The 18,770-nt window shown below is 58.0% G+C and overlaps 1 protein-coding gene across 1 annotated transcript; it reads left to right on the forward strand.

Moving 5' to 3' along the window:
• Positions 1-4,443: 4,443 nt before the first annotated feature.
• On the forward strand, positions 4,444-18,110 carry LURAP1 (leucine rich adaptor protein 1). Its single transcript, XM_073565216.1, has 2 exons — positions 4,444-4,760; positions 17,104-18,110. The coding sequence occupies exons 1-2, from the start codon at positions 4,602-4,604 to the stop codon at positions 17,566-17,568; spliced, it is 624 nt and encodes a 207-aa protein (XP_073421317.1). The 5' UTR covers positions 4,444-4,601; the 3' UTR covers positions 17,569-18,110.
• Positions 18,111-18,770: the final 660 nt, after the last annotated feature.

Raw genomic sequence — 18,770 nt, forward strand, 5'->3', positions numbered from 1 at the left:
ACACCACCACCAGCCTCCTCCCCTAATAACAAGCCTCCACCCCACACCGCCGGCCTCCTCCCCTAATAACAGGCCTCCACCCCACAGCACCAGACTCCTCCCCTAATAGGACTCCTCCTCAGACCACCACCAGCCTCCTCCCCTAATAACAAGCCTCCTCCTCACATAACAGGCTTCCTCCCCACACCGCCGGCCTCCTCCCCACACCGCCAGCCTCCTCCCCACACCGCCAGCCTCCTCCCCACACCGCCAGCCTCCTCCCCACACCGCCAGCCTCCTCCCCTAATAACAAGCCTCCTTCCCACACCGCCGGCCTCCTCCCCTAATAACAGGCCTCCTCCCCCACGCTGCTGGCGTCCTCCCCACATCACGGGACTCCTCCCCTAATAACAGGCTTCCTCCCCACACCACCGGACTCCTCCCCAAATAACAGGCCTCCTCCCCACAACACAGGGACTCCTCCCCACATAAGAGGCCTCCACCCCTAATAACAGGCCTCCAGCCCACACCGCCGGCCGCCTCCCCTAATAACAGGCCTCCTCCCTATGCTGCCGGCCTCCTCCTCACACCTCAGGCCTTCTCCCCTAATAACAGGCCTCCTCCCCACACCGCTGGCCTCCTCCCCTAATAACAGGCCTCCACTCCACAACACTGGACTCCTCCCCTAATAACAGGCCTCCTCCCCACAGCGCCGGCCTCCTCCCCACATCCTCCCCTAATAACAGGCCTCCTCCCCACACCACCTGTACTCCTCACCACTTTACAGGCCTCCACCCCTAATAACAGGCCTCCACCCCACACCACCAGCCTCCTCCCCACAAAACAGGCCTCCACCCCACACTGCCAGCCTCCTCCCCTAATAACAGGCCTCCTCCTCACACCGCCGGCCTCCTCCACTAATATCAGACCTCCACCACTAATAACAGGCCTCATCCCCTAATAACAGGCCTCCTCCCCACACCGCCAGCCTCCTCCACTAATAACAGGCCTCCACCCCACACTGCCGGCCTCCTCCACTAATAACAGGCCTCCACCACTAATAACAGGCCTCCTCCCCACACCGCCAGCCTCCTCCACTAATAACAGGCCTCCTCCACTAATAACAGGCCTCCTCCCCACACCGCCAGCCTCCTCCACTAATAACAGGCCTCCTCCCCACACCGCCAGCCTCCTCCACTAATAACAGGCCTCCTCCCCACACCGCCAGCCTCCTCCACTAATAACAGGCCTCCTCCCCTAATAACAGGCCTCCTCCCCTAATAACAGGCCTCCTCCCCTAATAACGGGCCTCCTCCCCTAATAACGGGCCTCCTCCCCTAATAACGGGCCTCCTCCCCTAATAACAGGCCTCCTCCACTAATATTAGTGGAGGAGGCCTGTTATTAGTGGAGGAGGCCTGTTATTAGGGGAGGAGGCCCGTTATTAGGGGAGGAGGCCCGTTATTAGGGGAGGAGGCCTGTTATTAGGGGAGGAGGCCTGTTAACAGGCCTCCTCCCCTAATAACAGGCCTCCTCCCCTAATAACGGGCCTCCTCCACTAATAACGGGCCTCCTCCACTAATAACGGGCCTCCTCCACTAATAACATAACCCAAACGGCATTACCAGGTTTTCAGGGAGTCCTTCTGATGTGAGGAATGCCGGTTTCCACTCGTCCCCTTCCCGAACCCTTTCAGATTGTAGGCCCCCTGCAGATCTAACTTGGAGAACCATTGGGCCCCAGCTAACTGGTTACATAAGTCTGGGATGAGGGGAAGCGGGTAAGAGTTCCTAACCGTTATCTTGTTCAGTTCCCGAAAGTCGAGGCACGGCCGCAAACCACCATCCTTTTTCTTCACAAAGAAGAACCCTGCTGCCACAGGTGACACAGCTGGCCTGATATGCCCTTTGCGGAGACTCTCAGCTATGTACTCCTTCATGGTTTGGCACTCAGGCCCAGACAAATTGAACAATTGAGCCTTAGGTAACTTGGCTCCGGGTACTAAATCAATTGCACAATCGTAGGGTCTATGTGGTGGCAGCGCCTCAACCTCACTTTCGGAAAAAACGTCTTCGAAATCCTTCAGGTACTCCGGAATACCTTCCAGACCAACAGACGACACAGACACGGATTTAACAGCTTTAAGAAGATGTCCCCGGTTACCACATTTACTATTGCATCCCCATTGAGTGATCTCCCCTGTAACCCAATCAATGGTAGGATTATGGGTTGAAGCCAAGGCATCCCCAGTACCAGTCCCGCAGGCAAGTTATCTAGCACAAGACAACTTAGATTTTCCACATGACTGGAACCCACTTTTAGAAAAAAAAAGTTCAGACCTGCAGCAGATACCGTCCTGGGTAGGAGGGGATGAGTCAATTGCCACAAGTTTAACAGGATCATGAAGCCTGACTGTCCCTATCTTATTAAGAGTCATAACCTTGGTATCAATCAGGTTCACAGCAGAACCGCAGTCAATAAAAGCAGTAGTCTGAACAGGACCATAACCAAGTTCCAGTTCCACCTGCAGCACCATTTTTGCACATGAGGAAAATTGTACCTGAAGGTCTGGGTAGCCTCCTCGATTACTACCCAGACCTAGTCGTTTCCCGCCATCTTGGAGGATGCCGGACAGGAGAGGCAGTCCTTCTTCCAATGTCCAGATTTCCCACAATAGAAGCACAACTGCTTCTCCCGGTGGCGTCTTCTTTCCTTTCCCTCACAGGTGACAGCGCTCACCTCCATAGCCATAGGAAGAGTCCGGGTCTCATCTCCACTGAAGAATAAGGACGTTTCCCGTTGCATAATGCCTCTAGCCTGCAGTCTGCGATCCATGCGAACCGCTTGGATGATGGCATCCTCCAGGGAGTCAGGCGGAGGATGGAGTGCCAGGGCATCCTTCAGACGTTCACACAGGCCTCTGTGGAACAGCCCCCGCAGGGCGGCGTCACTCCAGGAAATCTCCGCTGCCCAACGTCTGAATTCAGTACAGAACCATTCGGCCGAGTGCTTCCCCTGACAGACACTCATCACCTTGTCCTCAGCCAACCGCACTTTATCAGGCTCATCATAAATAAGCCCTAAGGCTTCAAAAAACGCATCCACAGACATTCTCTCAGGGGCAGAAGAGGAAAGCGAGAATGCCCAGGCTTGTGGGGACCCCCTAAGCAGGGACATCACCACCCCCACCCTCTGTTTCTCATCCCCAGAGGAGCGGGGTCTCAAAGAGAAAAAAGAGCTTACAGCCCTCCTTAAATGCCCTGAACTCATCCTTGTTACCAGAAAATGTATCTGGCAATTTAACCGGGGATTCGGATGGGACTAAAATGACATCTCTATTCCCCACCTGCTGGAAACCTGCGGAAAGTACCCCCTGAACTGAGTCCTCAACCCGCCGTTGGGACTGGGCCAGAGCTTGGTGTTCAAAACTAAGCTTCTGCAGTGACTGAGTCAAGCATTTCACCTGCTCAGATAAAGCACACATTGGGTCCATGCTGCAGAAGTGAGGAGAGAAAAAAAATTATAGGCCAGTTATAATGTCAGGAACACCACACTGAACTTGCTCACTGAGCCAGTGCACGTGTCCTGAGTAAAGTGAAACTGTGCTCAAAGATACCTGTGGAGCGGGCAGCAACCGAGTAGGTTCCGTACTTCAGAGCCGCAGGACCTGAATCATGTGACTGCTGGGGGCGTGGCCTAAACTCCACAGAGCTAGGAGCTGCAAGACAATTCCTAGCAGAGTAACTGCGAGACAAAGTTACCAAGGGGCAGAGACAGGGAGGATAGTCAGGACGTAGCCAATGAGTCACACACAGAGATAGCTGCAAAGGTACAAGAAGGGCGAGCAGAGAGTAGTCAGGTCACAGGCAATGAGTCATACACAGAGATAGCTGCAAGGTACCAGAGGGGCAATGAGTCATACACAGATAATAACGCAGTACAAAATCAACAGGCAAACTCATAACGGGAAACAGAACCGGGTCAGAACCATATAAACAAGCTATAGCAACAAACAGGCACACGGGGGTCAGCACACTCGGCCAAAGGCAAAAGTATAACTGGCAGGGATTGAAGCTACCCAGAGGTTTATGAAGCTCTCCCAGAAAGAGGCCACAATCATTAACCCCAGGTGTGCAGGTCAAAACCTGCACAGAGCTCCAGACATTAACCCCCGGAGTGCAGCTCAAAAACCTGCACTGGGATCATGACAGGCTTCTCGGAGAATTGATGGGCAGCACATCGGCCCCAGACTGACAACATTCCCGTCAATGAGCCGAGGCCTGCGCCGCTCTAGACACACACAGAAGCCATTGCTCCCTGGTGTCAGCCAAGCGCAGGCGCCTGATGTAAATAAAGGCAGCACCCCCAAAGTGACCTCTGACCTCCGCCCCAATGTGACCTCTGACCTCCGCATCAATGTCGTCACTTCCTCCAAACTAAGCTCGAGGAAACCATCGGCGTTGCCCTCCTCACCCTCCCTCGCCGGCCGCTCACTGGTTGGTCTCACTGCATTGCTCCGCGCGCCCTCTGCCGGCTGTAGCCAGTAGCGCAGTTGCGCTCATACTCCGAACATTACGGCGCTGGCGGCCGTGCAGCAGGTGGAGCCGACCTGAGTGCGGTGTCATGGACGCCGCTCCGGACCTGAGGGACGTGGAGAGCAAGGTGGGCAGGAAGACCCCCGAGGGCCTGCTGCGCTGGATGAGCGAGGAGCCGAGGATGAGGGGCTGCGGCAGCGGGGGCCGGAGCCTGGAGGACAAGATGGAGGCGCTGCGGCTGGAGCTGGTGAGGGACAGGAACATGTATTATAAGAGGAGCCCCCCCGTGTATTATAAGAGGAGCCCCCCCAACACCCCCCGTGTAATATAAGAGGAACCCCCCCCAACACCCCCCGTGTATTATAAGAGGAGCCCCCCCCAACACCCCCCGTGTATTATAAGAGGAGCCCCCCCCCAACACCCCCGTGTAATATAAGAGGAGCCCCCCCCGTGTATTATAAGAGGAGCCCCCCCAACACCCCCCGTGTAATATAAGAGGAACCCCCCCCAACACCCCCCGTGTATTATAAGAGGAGCCCCCCCAACACCCCCCGTGTAATATAAGAGGAACCCCCCCCAACACCCCCCGTGTATTATAAGAGGAGCCCCCCCGTGTATTATAAGAGGAGCCCCCCCAACACCCCCGTGTATTATAAGAGGAGCCCCCCCAACACCCCCCGTGTATTATAAGAGGAGCCCCCCCAACACCCCCCGTGTATTATAAGAGGAGCCCCCCCAACACCCCCCGTGTATTATAAGAGGAGCCCCCCCAACACCCCCCGTGTAATATAAGAGGAGCCCCCCCAACACCCCCCGTGTATTATAAGAGGAGCCCCCCCGTGTAATATAAGAGGAGCCCCCCCAACACCCCCCGTGTATTATAAGAGGAGCCCCCCCGTGTATTATAAGAGGAGCCCCCCCAACACCCCCGTGTATTATAAGAGGAGCCCCCCCAACACCCCCCGTGTATTATAAGAGGAGCCCCCCCAACACCCCCCGTGTATTATAAGAGGAGCCCCCCCGTGTAATATAAGAGGAGCCCCCCCAACACCCCCCGTGTATTATAAGAGGAGCCCCCCCGTGTATTATAAGAGGAGCCCCCCCAACACCCCCCGTGTATTATAAGAGGAGCCCCCCCAACACCCCCCGTGTATTATAAGAGGAGCCCCCCCGTGTATTATAAGAGGAGCCCCCCCAACACCCCCCGTGTATTATAAGAGGAGCCCCCCCAACACCCCCCGTGTATTATAAGAGGAGCCCCCCCAACACCCCCCGTGTATTATAAGAGGAGCCCCCCCAACACCCCCCGTGTATTATAAGAGGAGCCCCCCCAACACCCCCCGTGTATTATAAGAGGAGCCCCCCCAACACCCCCCGTGTATTATAAGAGGAGCCCCCCCAACACCCCCCGTGTATTATAAGAGGAGCCCCCCCGTGTATTATAAGAGGAGCCCCCCCGTGTAATATAAGAGGAGCCCCCCCAACACCCCCCGTGTAATATAAGAGGAGCCCCCCCAACACCCCCCATGTATTATAAGAGGAGCCCCCCCAACACCCCCCATGTATTATAAGAGGAGCCCCCCCGTGTATTATAAGAGGAGCCCCCCCCGTGTATTATAAGAGGAGCCCCCCCCGTGTATTATAAGAGGAGCCCCCCCCCGTGTATTATAAGAGGAGCCCCCCCCGTGTATTATAAGAGGAGCCCCCCCCCGTGTATTATAAGAGGAGCCCCCCCCCGTGTATTATAAGAGGAGCCCCCCCGTGTATTATAAGAGGAGCCCCCCCGTGTATTATAAGAGGAGCCCCCCCGTGTATTATAAGAGGAGCCCCCCCGTGTATTATAAGAGGAGCCCCCCCGTGTATTATAAGAGGAGCCCCCCCGTGTATTATAAGAGGAGCCCCCCCGTGTATTATAAGAGGAGCCCCCCCGTGTATTATAAGAGGAGCCCCCCCGTGTATTATAAGAGGAGCCCACCCCGTGTATTATAAGAGGAGCCCCCCCGTGTATTATAAGAGGAGCCCCCCCGTGTATTATAAGAGGAGCCCCCCCGTGTATTATAAGAGGAGCCCCCCCGTGTATTATAAGAGGAGCCCCCCCGTGTATTATAAGAGGAGCCCCCCCGTGTATTATAAGAGGAGCCCCCCCGTGTATTATAAGAGGAGCCCCCCCGTGTATTATAAGAGGAGCCCCCCCGTGTATTATAAGAGGAGCCCCCCCGTGTATTATAAGAGGAGCCCCCCCGTGTATTATAAGAGGAGCCCCCCCGTGTATTATAAGAGGAGCCCCCCCGTGTATTATAAGAGGAGCCCCCCCCGTGTATTATAAGAGGAGCCCCCCCCGTGTATTATAAGAGGAGCCCCCCCCGTGTATTATAAGAGGAGCCCCCCCCGTGTATTATAAGAGGAGCCCCCCCCGTGTATTATAAGAGGAGCCCCCCCCGTGTATTATAAGAGGAGCCCCCCCCGTGTATTATAAGAGGAGCCCCCCCCGTGTATTATAAGAGGAGCCCCCCCCGTGTATTATAAGAGGAGCCCCCCCCGTGTATTATAAGAGGAGCCCCCCCCGTGTATTATAAGAGGAGCCCCCCCCGTGTATTATAAGAGGAGCCCCCCCCGTGTATTATAAGAGGAGCCCCCCCCGTGTATTATAAGAGGAGCCCCCCCCGTGTATTATAAGAGGAGCCCCCCCCGTGTATTATAAGAGGAGCCCCCCCCGTGTATTATAAGAGGAGCCCCCCCCGTGTATTATAAGAGGAGCCCCCCCCGTGTATTATAAGAGGAGCCCCCCCCGTGTATTATAAGAGGAGCCCCCCCCGTGTATTATAAGAGGAGCCCCCCCCGTGTATTATAAGAGGAGCCCCCCCCGTGTATTATAAGAGGAGCCCCCCCCGTGTATTATAAGAGGAGCCCCCCCCGTGTATTATAAGAGGAGCCCCCCCCGTGTATTATAAGAGGAGCCCCCCCCGTGTATTATAAGAGGAGCCCCCCCCGTGTATTATAAGAGGAGCCCCCCCCGTGTATTATAAGAGGAGCCCCCCCCGTGTATTATAAGAGGAGCCCCCCCCGTGTATTATAAGAGGAGCCCCCCCCGTGTATTATAAGAGGAGCCCCCCCCGTGTATTATAAGAGGAGCCCCCCCCGTGTATTATAAGAGGAGCCCCCCCCGTGTATTATAAGAGGAGCCCCCCCCGTGTATTATAAGAGGAGCCCCCCCCGTGTATTATAAGAGGAGCCCCCCCCGTGTATTATAAGAGGAGCCCCCCCCGTGTATTATAAGAGGAGCCCCCCCCGTGTATTATAAGAGGAGCCCCCCCCGTGTATTATAAGAGGAGCCCCCCCCGTGTATTATAAGAGGAGCCCCCCCCGTGTATTATAAGAGGAGCCCCCCCCGTGTATTATAAGAGGAGCCCCCCCCGTGTATTATAAGAGGAGCCCCCCCGTGTATTATAAGAGGAGCCCCCCCCGTGTATTATAAGAGGAGCCCCCCCGTGTATTATAAGAGGAGCCCCCCCCGTGTATTATAAGAGGAGCCCCCCCCGTGTATTATAAGAGGAGCCCCCCCCGTGTATTATAAGAGGAGCCCCTTTCCCCCAACACCCCCCCGTGTATTATAAGAGGAGCCCCTTTCCCCCAACACCCCCCCGTGTATTATAAGAGGAGCCCCCCCCAACACCCCCGTGTATTATAAGAGGAGCCCCCCCCAACACCCCCGTGTATTATAAGAGGAGCCCCCCCAACACCCCCGTGTATTATAAGAGGAGCCCCCCCCAACACCCCCCGTGTATTATAAGAGGAGCCCCCCCAACACCCCCCGTGTATTATAAGAGGAGCCCCCCCGTGTATTATAAGAGGAGCCCCCCCAACACCCCCGTGTATTATAAGAGGAGCCCCCCCAACACCCCCCGTGTATTATAAGAGGAGCCCCCCCGTGTATTATAAGAGGAGCCCCCCCAACACCCCCCGTGTATTATAAGAGGAGCCCCCCCAACACCCCCAGTGTATTATAAGAGGAGCCCCCCCGTGTATTATAAGAGGAGCCCCCCCAACACCCCCGTGTATTATAAGAGGAGCCCCCCCAACACCCCCCGTGTATTATAAGAGGAGCCCCCCCAACACCCCCCGTGTAATATAAGAGGAGCCCCCCCAACACCCCCCGTGTATTATAAGAGGAGCCCCCCCCAACACCCCCCGTGTATTATAAGAGGAGCCCCCCCCAACACCCCCCGTGTATTATAAGAGGAGCCCCCCCAACACCCCCCGTGTATTATAAGAGGAGCCCCCCCGTGTATTATAAGAGGAGCCCCCCCGTGTAATATAAGAGGAGCCCCCCCAACACCCCCCGTGTAATATAAGAGGAGCCCCCCCAACACCCCCCATGTATTATAAGAGGAGCCCCCCCAACACCCCCCATGTATTATAAGAGGAGCCCCCCCGTGTATTATAAGAGGAGCCCACCCCGTGTATTATAAGAGGAGCCCCCCCGTGTATTATAAGAGGAGCCCCCCCGTGTATTATAAGAGGAGCCCCCCCGTGTATTATAAGAGGAGCCCCCCCGTGTATTATAAGAGGAGCCCCCCCGTGTATTATAAGAGGAGCCCCCCCGTGTATTATAAGAGGAGCCCCCCCGTGTATTATAAGAGGAGCCCCCCCGTGTATTATAAGAGGAGCCCCCCCGTGTATTATAAGAGGAGCCCCCCCGTGTATTATAAGAGGAGCCCCCCCGTGTATTATAAGAGGAGCCCCCCCGTGTATTATAAGAGGAGCCCCCCCGTGTATTATAAGAGGAGCCCCCCCGTGTATTATAAGAGGAGCCCCCCCGTGTATTATAAGAGGAGCCCCCCCGTGTATTATAAGAGGAGCCCCCCCCGTGTATTATAAGAGGAGCCCCCCCCGTGTATTATAAGAGGAGCCCCCCCCTGTGTATTATAAGAGGAGCCCCCCCCCGTGTATTATAAGAGGAGCCCCCCCGTGTATTATAAGAGGAGCCCCCCCCGTGTATTATAAGAGGAGCCCCCCCGTGTATTATAAGAGGAGCCCCCCCTGTGTATTATAAGAGGAGCCCCCCCCGTGTATTATAAGAGGAGCCCCCCCCGTGTATTATAAGAGGAGCCCCCCCCGTGTATTATAAGAGGAGCCCCCCCCGTGTATTATAAGAGGAGCCCCCCCGTGTATTATAAGAGGAGCCCCCCCCGTGTATTATAAGAGGAGCCCCCCCCGTGTATTATAAGAGGAGCCCCCCCCGTGTATTATAAGAGGAGCCCCCCCCGTGTATTATAAGAGGAGCCCCCCCCGTGTATTATAAGAGGAGCCCCCCCTGTGTATTATAAGAGGAGCCCCCCCTGTGTATTATAAGAGGAGCCCCCCCCGTGTATTATAAGAGGAGCCCCCCCCGTGTATTATAAGAGGAGCCCCCCCCGTGTATTATAAGAGGAGCCCCCCCCGTGTATTATAAGAGGAGCCCCCCCGTGTATTATAAGAGGAGCCCCCCCCGTGTATTATAAGAGGAGCCCCCCCCGTGTATTATAAGAGGAGCCCCCCCCGTGTATTATAAGAGGAGCCCCCCCCGTGTATTATAAGAGGAGCCCCCCCCGTGTATTATAAGAGGAGCCCCCCCCGTGTATTATAAGAGGAGCCCCCCCGTGTATTATAAGAGGAGCCCCCCCCGTGTATTATAAGAGGAGCCCCTTTCCCCCAACACCCCCCCGTGTATTATAAGAGGAGCCCCTTTCCCCCAACACCCCCCCGTGTATTATAAGAGGAGCCCCCCCCAACACCCCCGTGTATTATAAGAGGAGCCCCCCCCAACACCCCCGTGTATTATAAGAGGAGCCCCCCCAACACCCCCGTGTATTATAAGAGGAGCCCCCCCAACACCCCCCGTGTATTATAAGAGGAGCCCCCCCGTGTATTATAAGAGGAGCCCCCCCGTGTATTATAAGAGGAGCCCCCCCGTGTATTATAAGAGGAGCCCCCCCGTGTATTATAAGAGGAGCCCCCCCGTGTATTATAAGAGGAGCCCCCCCGTGTATTATAAGAGGAGCCCCCCCGTGTATTATAAGAGGAGCCCCCCCGTGTATTATAAGAGGAGCCCCCCCGTGTATTATAAGAGGAGCCCCCCCGTGTATTATAAGAGGAGCCCCCCCGTGTATTATAAGAGGAGCCCCCCCGTGTATTATAAGAGGAGCCCCCCCGTGTATTATAAGAGGAGCCCCCCCGTGTATTATAAGAGGAGCCCCCCCGTGTATTATAAGAGGAGCCCCCCCGTGTATTATAAGAGGAGCCCCCCCGTGTATTATAAGAGGAGCCCCCCCGTGTATTATAAGAGGAGCCCCCCCGTGTATTATAAGAGGAGCCCCCCCGTGTATTATAAGAGGAGCCCCCCCGTGTATTATAAGAGGAGCCCCCCCGTGTATTATAAGAGGAGCCCCCCCGTGTATTATAAGAGGAGCCCCCCCGTGTATTATAAGAGGAGCCCCCCCGTGTATTATAAGAGGAGCCCCCCCGTGTATTATAAGAGGAGCCCCCCCGTGTATTATAAGAGGAGCCCCCCCGTGTATTATAAGAGGAGCCCCCCCGTGTATTATAAGAGGAGCCCCCCCGTGTATTATAAGAGGAGCCCCCCCGTGCATTATAAGAGGAGCCCCCCCGTGCATTATAAGAGGAGCCCCCCCGTGCATTATAAGAGGAGCCCCCCCGTGCATTATAAGAGGAGCCCCCCCGTGCATTATAAGAGGAGCCCCCCCGTGCATTATAAGAGGAGCCCCCCCGTGCATTATAAGAGGAGCCCCCCCGTGCATTATAAGAGGAGCCCCCCCGTGCATTATAAGAGGAGCCCCCCCCGTGCATTATAAGAGGAGCCCCCCCCGTGCATTATAAGAGGAGCCCCCCCCGTGCATTATAAGAGGAGCCCCCCCCGTGTATTATAAGAGGAGCCCCCCCCGTGTATTATAAGAGGAGCCCCCCCGTGTATTATAAGAGGAGCCCCCCTCCCCCAACACCCCCCCGTGTATTATAAGAGGAGCCTCCTTCCCCCAACACCCCCCGTGTATTATAAGAGGAGCCCCCCTCCCCCAACACCCCCCGTGTATTATAAGAGGAGCCCCCTCTCCCCCAACACCCCCCCGTGTATTATAAGAGGAGCCCCCTCTCCCGCAACACCCCCCGTGTATTATAAGAGGAGCCCCCCTCCCCCAACACCCCCCCGTGTATTATAAGAGGAGCCCCCCGTGTATTATAAGAGCCCCCCTCCCCCAACACCCCCCGTGTATTATAAGAGGAGCCCCCCTCCCCCAACACCCCCCGTGTATTATAAGAGGAGCCCCCCTCCCCCAACACCCCTCCCCGTGTATTATAAGAGGAGCCCCCCTCCCCGTGTATTATAAGAGGAGCCCCCCTCCCCCAACACCCCCCGTATTATAAGAGGAGCCCCCCCGTGTATTATAAGAGGAGCCTCCTCCCCCAACACCCCCCGTGTATTATAAGAGGAGCCCCCCTCCCCCAACACCCCCCGTGTATTATAAGTGGAGCCCCCCTCCCCCAACACCCCCCGTGTATTATAAGAGGAGCCCCCCTCCCCCAACACCCCCCGTGTACTATAAGAGGAGCCCCCCTCCCCCAACACCCCCCGTGTATTATAAGAGGAGCCCCCCTCCCCAACACCCCCCGTGTATTATAAGAGGAGCCCCCCTCCCCCAACACCCCCCGTGTATTATAAGAGGAGCCCCCCTCCCCCAACACCCCCCGTGTATTATAAGAGGAGCCCCCCTCCCCCAATACCCCCCGTGTATTATAAGAGGAGCCCCCCTCCCCCAACACCCCCCGTGTATTATAAGAGGAGCCCCCCTCCCCCAACACCCCCCGTGTATTATAAGAGGAGCCCCCCTCCCCCAACACCCCCCGTGTATTATAAGAGGAGCCCCCCACACCCCCCGTATATTATAAGAGGAGCCCCCCAACACCCCCCGTGTATTATAAGAGGAGCCCCCCTCCCCCAACACCCCCCGTGTATTATAAGATGAGCCCCCCTCCCCCAACACCCCCCGTGTATTATAAGAGGAGCCCCCCTCCCCCAACACCCCCCGTGTATTATAAGAGGAGCCCCCCTCCCCCAACACCCCCCGTGTATTATAAGAGGAGCCCCCCTCCCCCAACACCCCCCGTGTATTATAAGAGGAGCCCCCCTCCCCCAACACCCCCCGTGTATTATAAGAGGAGCCCCCCTCCCCCAACACCCCCCGTGTATTATAAGAGGAGCCTCCCTCCCCCAACACCCCCCGTGTATTATAAGAGGAGCCCCCCTCCCCCAACACCCCCCGTGTATTATAAGAGGAGCCCCCCTCCCCCAACACCCCCCGTGTGTTATAAGAGGAGCCCCCCTCCCCCAACACCCCCCGTGTGTTATAAGAGGAGCCCCCCTCCCCCAACACCCCCCGTGTGTTATAAGAGGAGCCCCCCTCCCCCAACACCCCCCGTGTGTTATAAGAGGAGCCCCCCTCCCCCAACACCCCCCGTGTGTTATAAGAGGAGCCCCCCTCCCCCAACACCCCCCGTGTGTTATAAGAGGAGCCCCCCTCCCCCAACACCCCCCGTGTGTTATAAGAGGAGCCCCCCTCCCCCAACACCCCCCGTGTGTTATAAGAGGAGCCCCCCTCCCCCAACACCCCCCGTGTGTTATAAGAGGAGCCCCCCTCCCCCAACACCCCCCCCGTGTGTTATAAGAGGAGCCCCCCTCCCCCAACACCCCCCGTGTGTTACAAGAGGAGCCCCCCTCCCCCAACACCCCCCGTGTGTTATAAGAGGAGCCCCCCTCCCCCAACACCCCCGTGTGTTATAAGAGGAGCCCCCCTCCCCCAACACCCCCCCGTGTGTTATAAGAGGAGCCCCCCTCCCCCAACACCCCCCCGTGTGTTATAAGAGGAGCCCCCCTCCCCCAACACCCCCCCGTGTGTTATAAGAGGAGCCCCCTCCCCCAACACCCCCCCCCCCCTGTGTATTATAAGAGCAGCCCCCCTCATTCCCTCCCCCAGGACGGTGCAGTAAGACAGTAGACCTGCGTCCTCCACTGATCCTCTTTCCCTCCCCCAGGACGGTGCAGTAAGACACGGGACCTGCGTCCTCCACTGATCCTCTTTCCCTCCCCCAGGACGGTGCAGTAAGACACGGGACCTGCGTCCTCCACTGATCCTCTTTCCCTCCTGCCAGGACGGTGGAGTAAGACACGGGACCTGCGTCCTCCGCTGATCCTCTTTCCCTCCCCCAGGACTGTGCAGTAAGACACGAGACCTGCGTCCTCCGCTGATCCTCTTTCCCTCCTCCAGGACGGTGCAGTAAGACACGGGACCTGCGTCCTCCACTGATCCTCATTCCCTCCCACAGGGCGGTGCAGTAAGACACGAGACCTTCGTCCTCCTCTGATCCTCTTTCCCTCCCACAGGGCGGTGCAGTAAGACACGAGACCTGCGTCCTCCGCTGATCCTCTTTCCCTCCCACAGGGCGGTGCAGTAAGACACGAGACCTTCGTCCTCCTCTGATCCTCTTTCCCTCCCACAGGGCGGTGCAGTAAGACACGAGACCTTCGTCCTCCTCTGATCCTCTTTCCCTCCCACAGGGCGGTGCAGTAAGACACGAGACCTGCGTCCTCCGCTGATCCTCTTTCCCTCCCCCAGGACGGTGTAGTAAGACACGAGACCTGCGTCCTCCGCTGATCCTCTTTCCCTCCTCCAGGACGGTGCAGTAAGACACGGGACCTGCGTCCTCCGCTGATCCTCATTCCCTCCCACAGGGCGGTGCAGTAAGACACGAGACCTTCGTCCTCCTCTGATCCTCTTTCCCTCCCACAGGGCGGTGCAGTAAGACACGAGACCTGCGTCCTCCGCTGATCCTCTTTCCCTCCCACAGGGCGGTGCAGTAAGACACGAGACCTTCGTCCTCCTCTGATCCTCTTTCCCTCCCACAGGGCGGTGCAGTAAGACACGAGACCTTCGTCCTCCTCTGATCCTCTTTCCCTCCCACAGGGCGGTGCAGTAAGACACGAGACCTGCGTCCTCCGCTGATCCTCTTTCCCTCCCCCAGGACGGTGTAGTAAGACACGAGACCTGCGTCCTCCTTTGTTCCTCTTTCCCTCCCACAGGGCGGTGCAGTAAGACAAGAGACCTGCGTCCTCCTCTGATCCTCTTTCCCTCCCACAGGGCGGTGCAGTAAGACACGAGACCTGCGTCGTCCGCTGATCCTCTTTCCCTCCCCCAGGACGGTGCAGTAAGACACGGGACCTGCGTTCTCCGCTGATCCTCATTCCCTCCCACAGGGCGGTGCAGTAAGACACGAGACCTGCTGTCCTCCTCTGATCCTCTTTCCCTCCCCCCAGGACGGTGCAGTAAGACACGAGACCTGCGTCCTCCGCTGATCCTCTTTCCCTCCCCCAGGACGGTGCAGTAAGACACGGGACCTGCGTCCTCCGCTGATCCTCTTTCCCTCCCCCAGGACGGTGCAGTAAGACACGAGACCTGCGTCCTCCGCTGATCCTCTTTCCCTCCCCCAGGACTGTGCAGTAAGACACGAGACCTGCATCCTCCGCTTTCCCTCTTTCCCTCCCACAGGGCGGTGCAGTAAGACACGAGACCTGCGTCCTCCGCTTTCCCTCTTTCCCTCCCACAGGGCGGTGCAGTAAGACACGAGACCTGCGTCCTCCGCTGATCCTCTTTCCCTCCCCCAGGACGGTGTAGTAAGACACGAGACCTGCGTCCTCCGCTGATCCTCATTCCCTCCCCCAGGACGTTGTAGTAAGACACGAGACCTGCGTCCTCCGCTGATCCTCTTTCCCTCCCCCAGGACAGGTGTAGTAAGACACGAGACCTGTGTCCTCCACTGATCCTCTTTCCCTCCCACAGGACGGTGCAGTTACACACGAGACCTGCGTCCTCCGCTGATCCTCTTTCCCTCCCACAGGACGGTGCAGTTAGACACGAGACCTGCGTCCTCCTCTGATCCTCTTTCCCTCCCCCCAGGACGGTGTAGTAAGACACGAGACCTGCGTCCTACGCTGATCCACTTTCCCTCCTCCCAGGACGGTGCAGTAAGACACGGGACCTGCGTCCTCCACTGATCCTCTTTCCCTCCCCCCAGGACGGTGCAGTAAGACACGGGACGTATGGACGCCGCTGATCCTCTTTCCCTCCCCCCAGGACGGTGCAGTAATACACGAGACCTGCGTCCTCCTCTGATCCTCTTTCCCTCCCCCAGGACGGTGGAGTAAGACACGAGACCTGCGTCCTACGCTGATCCACTTTCCCTCCTCCCAGGACGGTGCAGTAATACACGAGACCTGCGTCCTCCGCTGATCCTCTTTCCCTCCTCCCAGGACGGTGCAGTAATACACGGGACCTGCATCCTCCACTGATCCTCTTTCCCTCCCCCCGGACGGTGCAGTAAGACACGGGACCTGCATCCTCCACTGATCCTCTTTCCCTCCCCCCGGACGGTGCAGTAAGACACGGGACCTGCGTCCTCCGCTGATCCTCTTTCCCTCCCCCAGGACGGTGCAGTAAGACACGGGACCTGCGTCCTCCACTGATCCTCTTTCCCTCCCCCAGGACGGTGCAGTAAGACACGGGACCTGCGTCCTCCACTGATCCTCTTTCCCTCCCCCCCCCCGGACGGTGCAGTAAAACACGGGACCTGCGTCCTCCGCTGATCCTCTTTCCCTCCCCCAGGACGGTGCAGTAAGACACGAGACCTGCGTCCTCCGCTGATCCTCTTTCCCTCCCCCCGGACGGTGCAGTAAGACACGAGACCTGCGTCCTCCACTGATCCTCTTTCCCTCCCCCCAGGACGGTGCAGTAAGACACGGGACCTGCGTCCTCCACTGATCCTCTTTCCCTCCCCCCCCCGGACGGTGCAGTAAAACACGGGACCTGCGTCCTCCGCTGATCCTCTTTCCCTCCCCCAGGACGGTGCAGTAAGACACGGGACCTGCGTCCTCCGCTGATCCTCTTTCCCTCCCCCCGGACGGTGCAGTAAGACACGAGACCTGCGTCCTCCACTGATCCTCTTTCCCTCCCCCCAGGACGGTGCAGTAAGACACGGGACGTATGGACGCCGCTGATCCTCTTTCCTTCTCTCCGGACGGTGCAGTAAGACACGGGACGTATGGACGCCGCTGATCCTCTTTCCCTCCCCCCAGGACGGTGCAGTAAGACACGAGACCTGCGTCCTCCACTGATCCTCTTTCCCTCCCCCCCAGGACGGTGCAGTAAGACACAGGACGTATGGACGCCGCTGATCTTCTTTCCTTCTCTCCGGACGGTGCAGTAAGACACAGGACGTATGGACGCCGCTGATCCTCTTTCCCTCCCCCCAGGACGGTGCAGTAAGACACGAGACCTGCGTCCTCCACTGATCCTCTTTCCCTCCCCCCAGGACGGTGCAGTAAGACACAGGACGTATGGACGCCGCTGATCTTCTTTCCTTCTCTCCGGACGGTGCAGTAAGACACGGGACGTATGGACGCCGCTGATCCTCTTTCCCTCCCCCCCAGGACGGTGCAGTAAGACACGGGACGTATGGACACCGCTGATCTTCTCTCTTTCCTACAGGCCCGCCTGCGAGCCATTGATGTACAGATTCTGCAGCAGTTTCTCCTAGTGAATGAGGGGATTGAGGCGGTGAAGTGGATCCTGGAGGAGAAGGGGGCGCTGACCAGTCGCTGCAGCAGTCTGACCAGTAGTCAGTACAGTCTGGCCGGTAGCCAGGAGACGTCGCGGCGCAGCAGCTGGAACAGCTTCCCGGATCCGGCAGAGCGGCTGGATAGCATCTCTATTGGCAGCTTCCTGGACACACTGGCCGATGACATGGATGAGTATAGCTTGAGCACCAGTGAGCCCATCATGTTATCCACCCCACAGCGCCCTCCTCTGACGACTGACAATTACATGACCAACGGCCCCTCAGCCCAGCCAGGCCCGGAGGAGAAGCCCAATCTCAGGACTGGCCACAGCGGGAGGGCTTACGACGCACACTGGCGCTGGGTGCAGTCTCAGGACGATGTCACTTTTTTATAACGCGGGTTAGGGCGGAGCCTCATTCTCTGGGCTCCGCCTCCTGCAGGTGGGGAAGGGGGAGACAATATTGGAGAATGGCCATGGCATGCCTGTGTGCAGCCAGAAGACAGTGATGAGCAGACTTTCCAAAATAGCTGCTGGACCTGTTACATCTGATGGAGAGGGGCAGCTGGAATAATGTGTGATTGCATGGCGCTGATTCTAGAGATGTACACTACTGATGGTGGAGTAGGATCTTGGAGCTTGGCCTCCTTCACCAAGGGCAATGTAAGGACAGCATGGCTGTAGCGTCACCCGATCGCCCCGTCCACCTTGGAGATAAATTCTGGGCAGCGCCTGGAAATGCTGCTGGCAGAGCTGTCACAGCAGACGGCGGACGATCACCCGCGTACGTCTCGCGGCGGCCGATCACCCGCGTACGTCTCGCGGCGGCCGATCAGCCGCGTACGTCTCGCGGCGGCCGAACAGCCGCGTACGTCTCGCGGCGGACGATCACCTGCGTACGTGTCGCGGACGATCACCTGCGTACGTGTCGCTTACAGCGGACGGCGGACGATCGCCTGCGTACGTGTCGCGGCGGATGATCACCTGCGTACGTGTCGCGGCGGATGATCACCTGCGTACGTGTCGCTTGCGGCGGACGATCACCTGCGTACGTCTCGCATACAGCGGACGATCACCTGCGTACGTGTCGCTTACAGCGGACGATCACCTGCGTACGTGTTGCGGACTGCGGACGATCACCTGCGTACGTGTCGCGGACGGCGGACGATCACCTGCGTACGTGTCGCGGACGGCGGACGATCACCTGCGTACGTGTCGCGGACGGCGGACGATCACCTGCGTACGTGTCGCGGACGGCGGACGATCACCTGCGTACGTGTCGCGGACGGCGGACGATCACCTGCGTACGTGTCGCGGACGGCGGACGATCACCTGCGTACGTGTCGCGGACGGCGGACGGCCACCTGCGTACGTGTCGCGGACGGCGGACGATCACCTGCGTACGTGTCGCTTACGGCGGACGATCACCTGCGTACGTGTCGCTTACAGCGGACGGGGGCCGATCACCTGCGTACGTGTCGCTTACAGCGGACGGGGGCCGATCACCTGCGTACGTGTCGCTTACAGCGGACGGCGGCCGATCACCTGCGTACGTGTCGCTTACAGCGGACGGCGGCCGATCACCTGCGTACGTGTCG

Source organism: Dendrobates tinctorius, unplaced genomic scaffold (genome assembly GCF_039654945.1).
Source record: "Dendrobates tinctorius isolate UK_male_01 unplaced genomic scaffold, ASM3965494v1 ptg000590l, whole genome shotgun sequence".
Classification (NCBI taxonomy): domain Eukaryota; kingdom Metazoa; phylum Chordata; class Amphibia; order Anura; family Dendrobatidae; genus Dendrobates; species Dendrobates tinctorius.

Bases quoted from the DNA above. Each gene is read 5' to 3' on its own strand.
- LURAP1 (XM_073565216.1), top strand. From the start codon at position 4,602: ATGGACGCCGCTCCGGACCTGAGGGACGTGGAGAGCAAGGTGGGCAGG. The intron at 4,761-17,103 runs GTGAGGGACAGG...TCTTTCCTACAG, and splicing joins AGGCGCTGCGGCTGGAGCTG to GCCCGCCTGCGAGCCATTGA.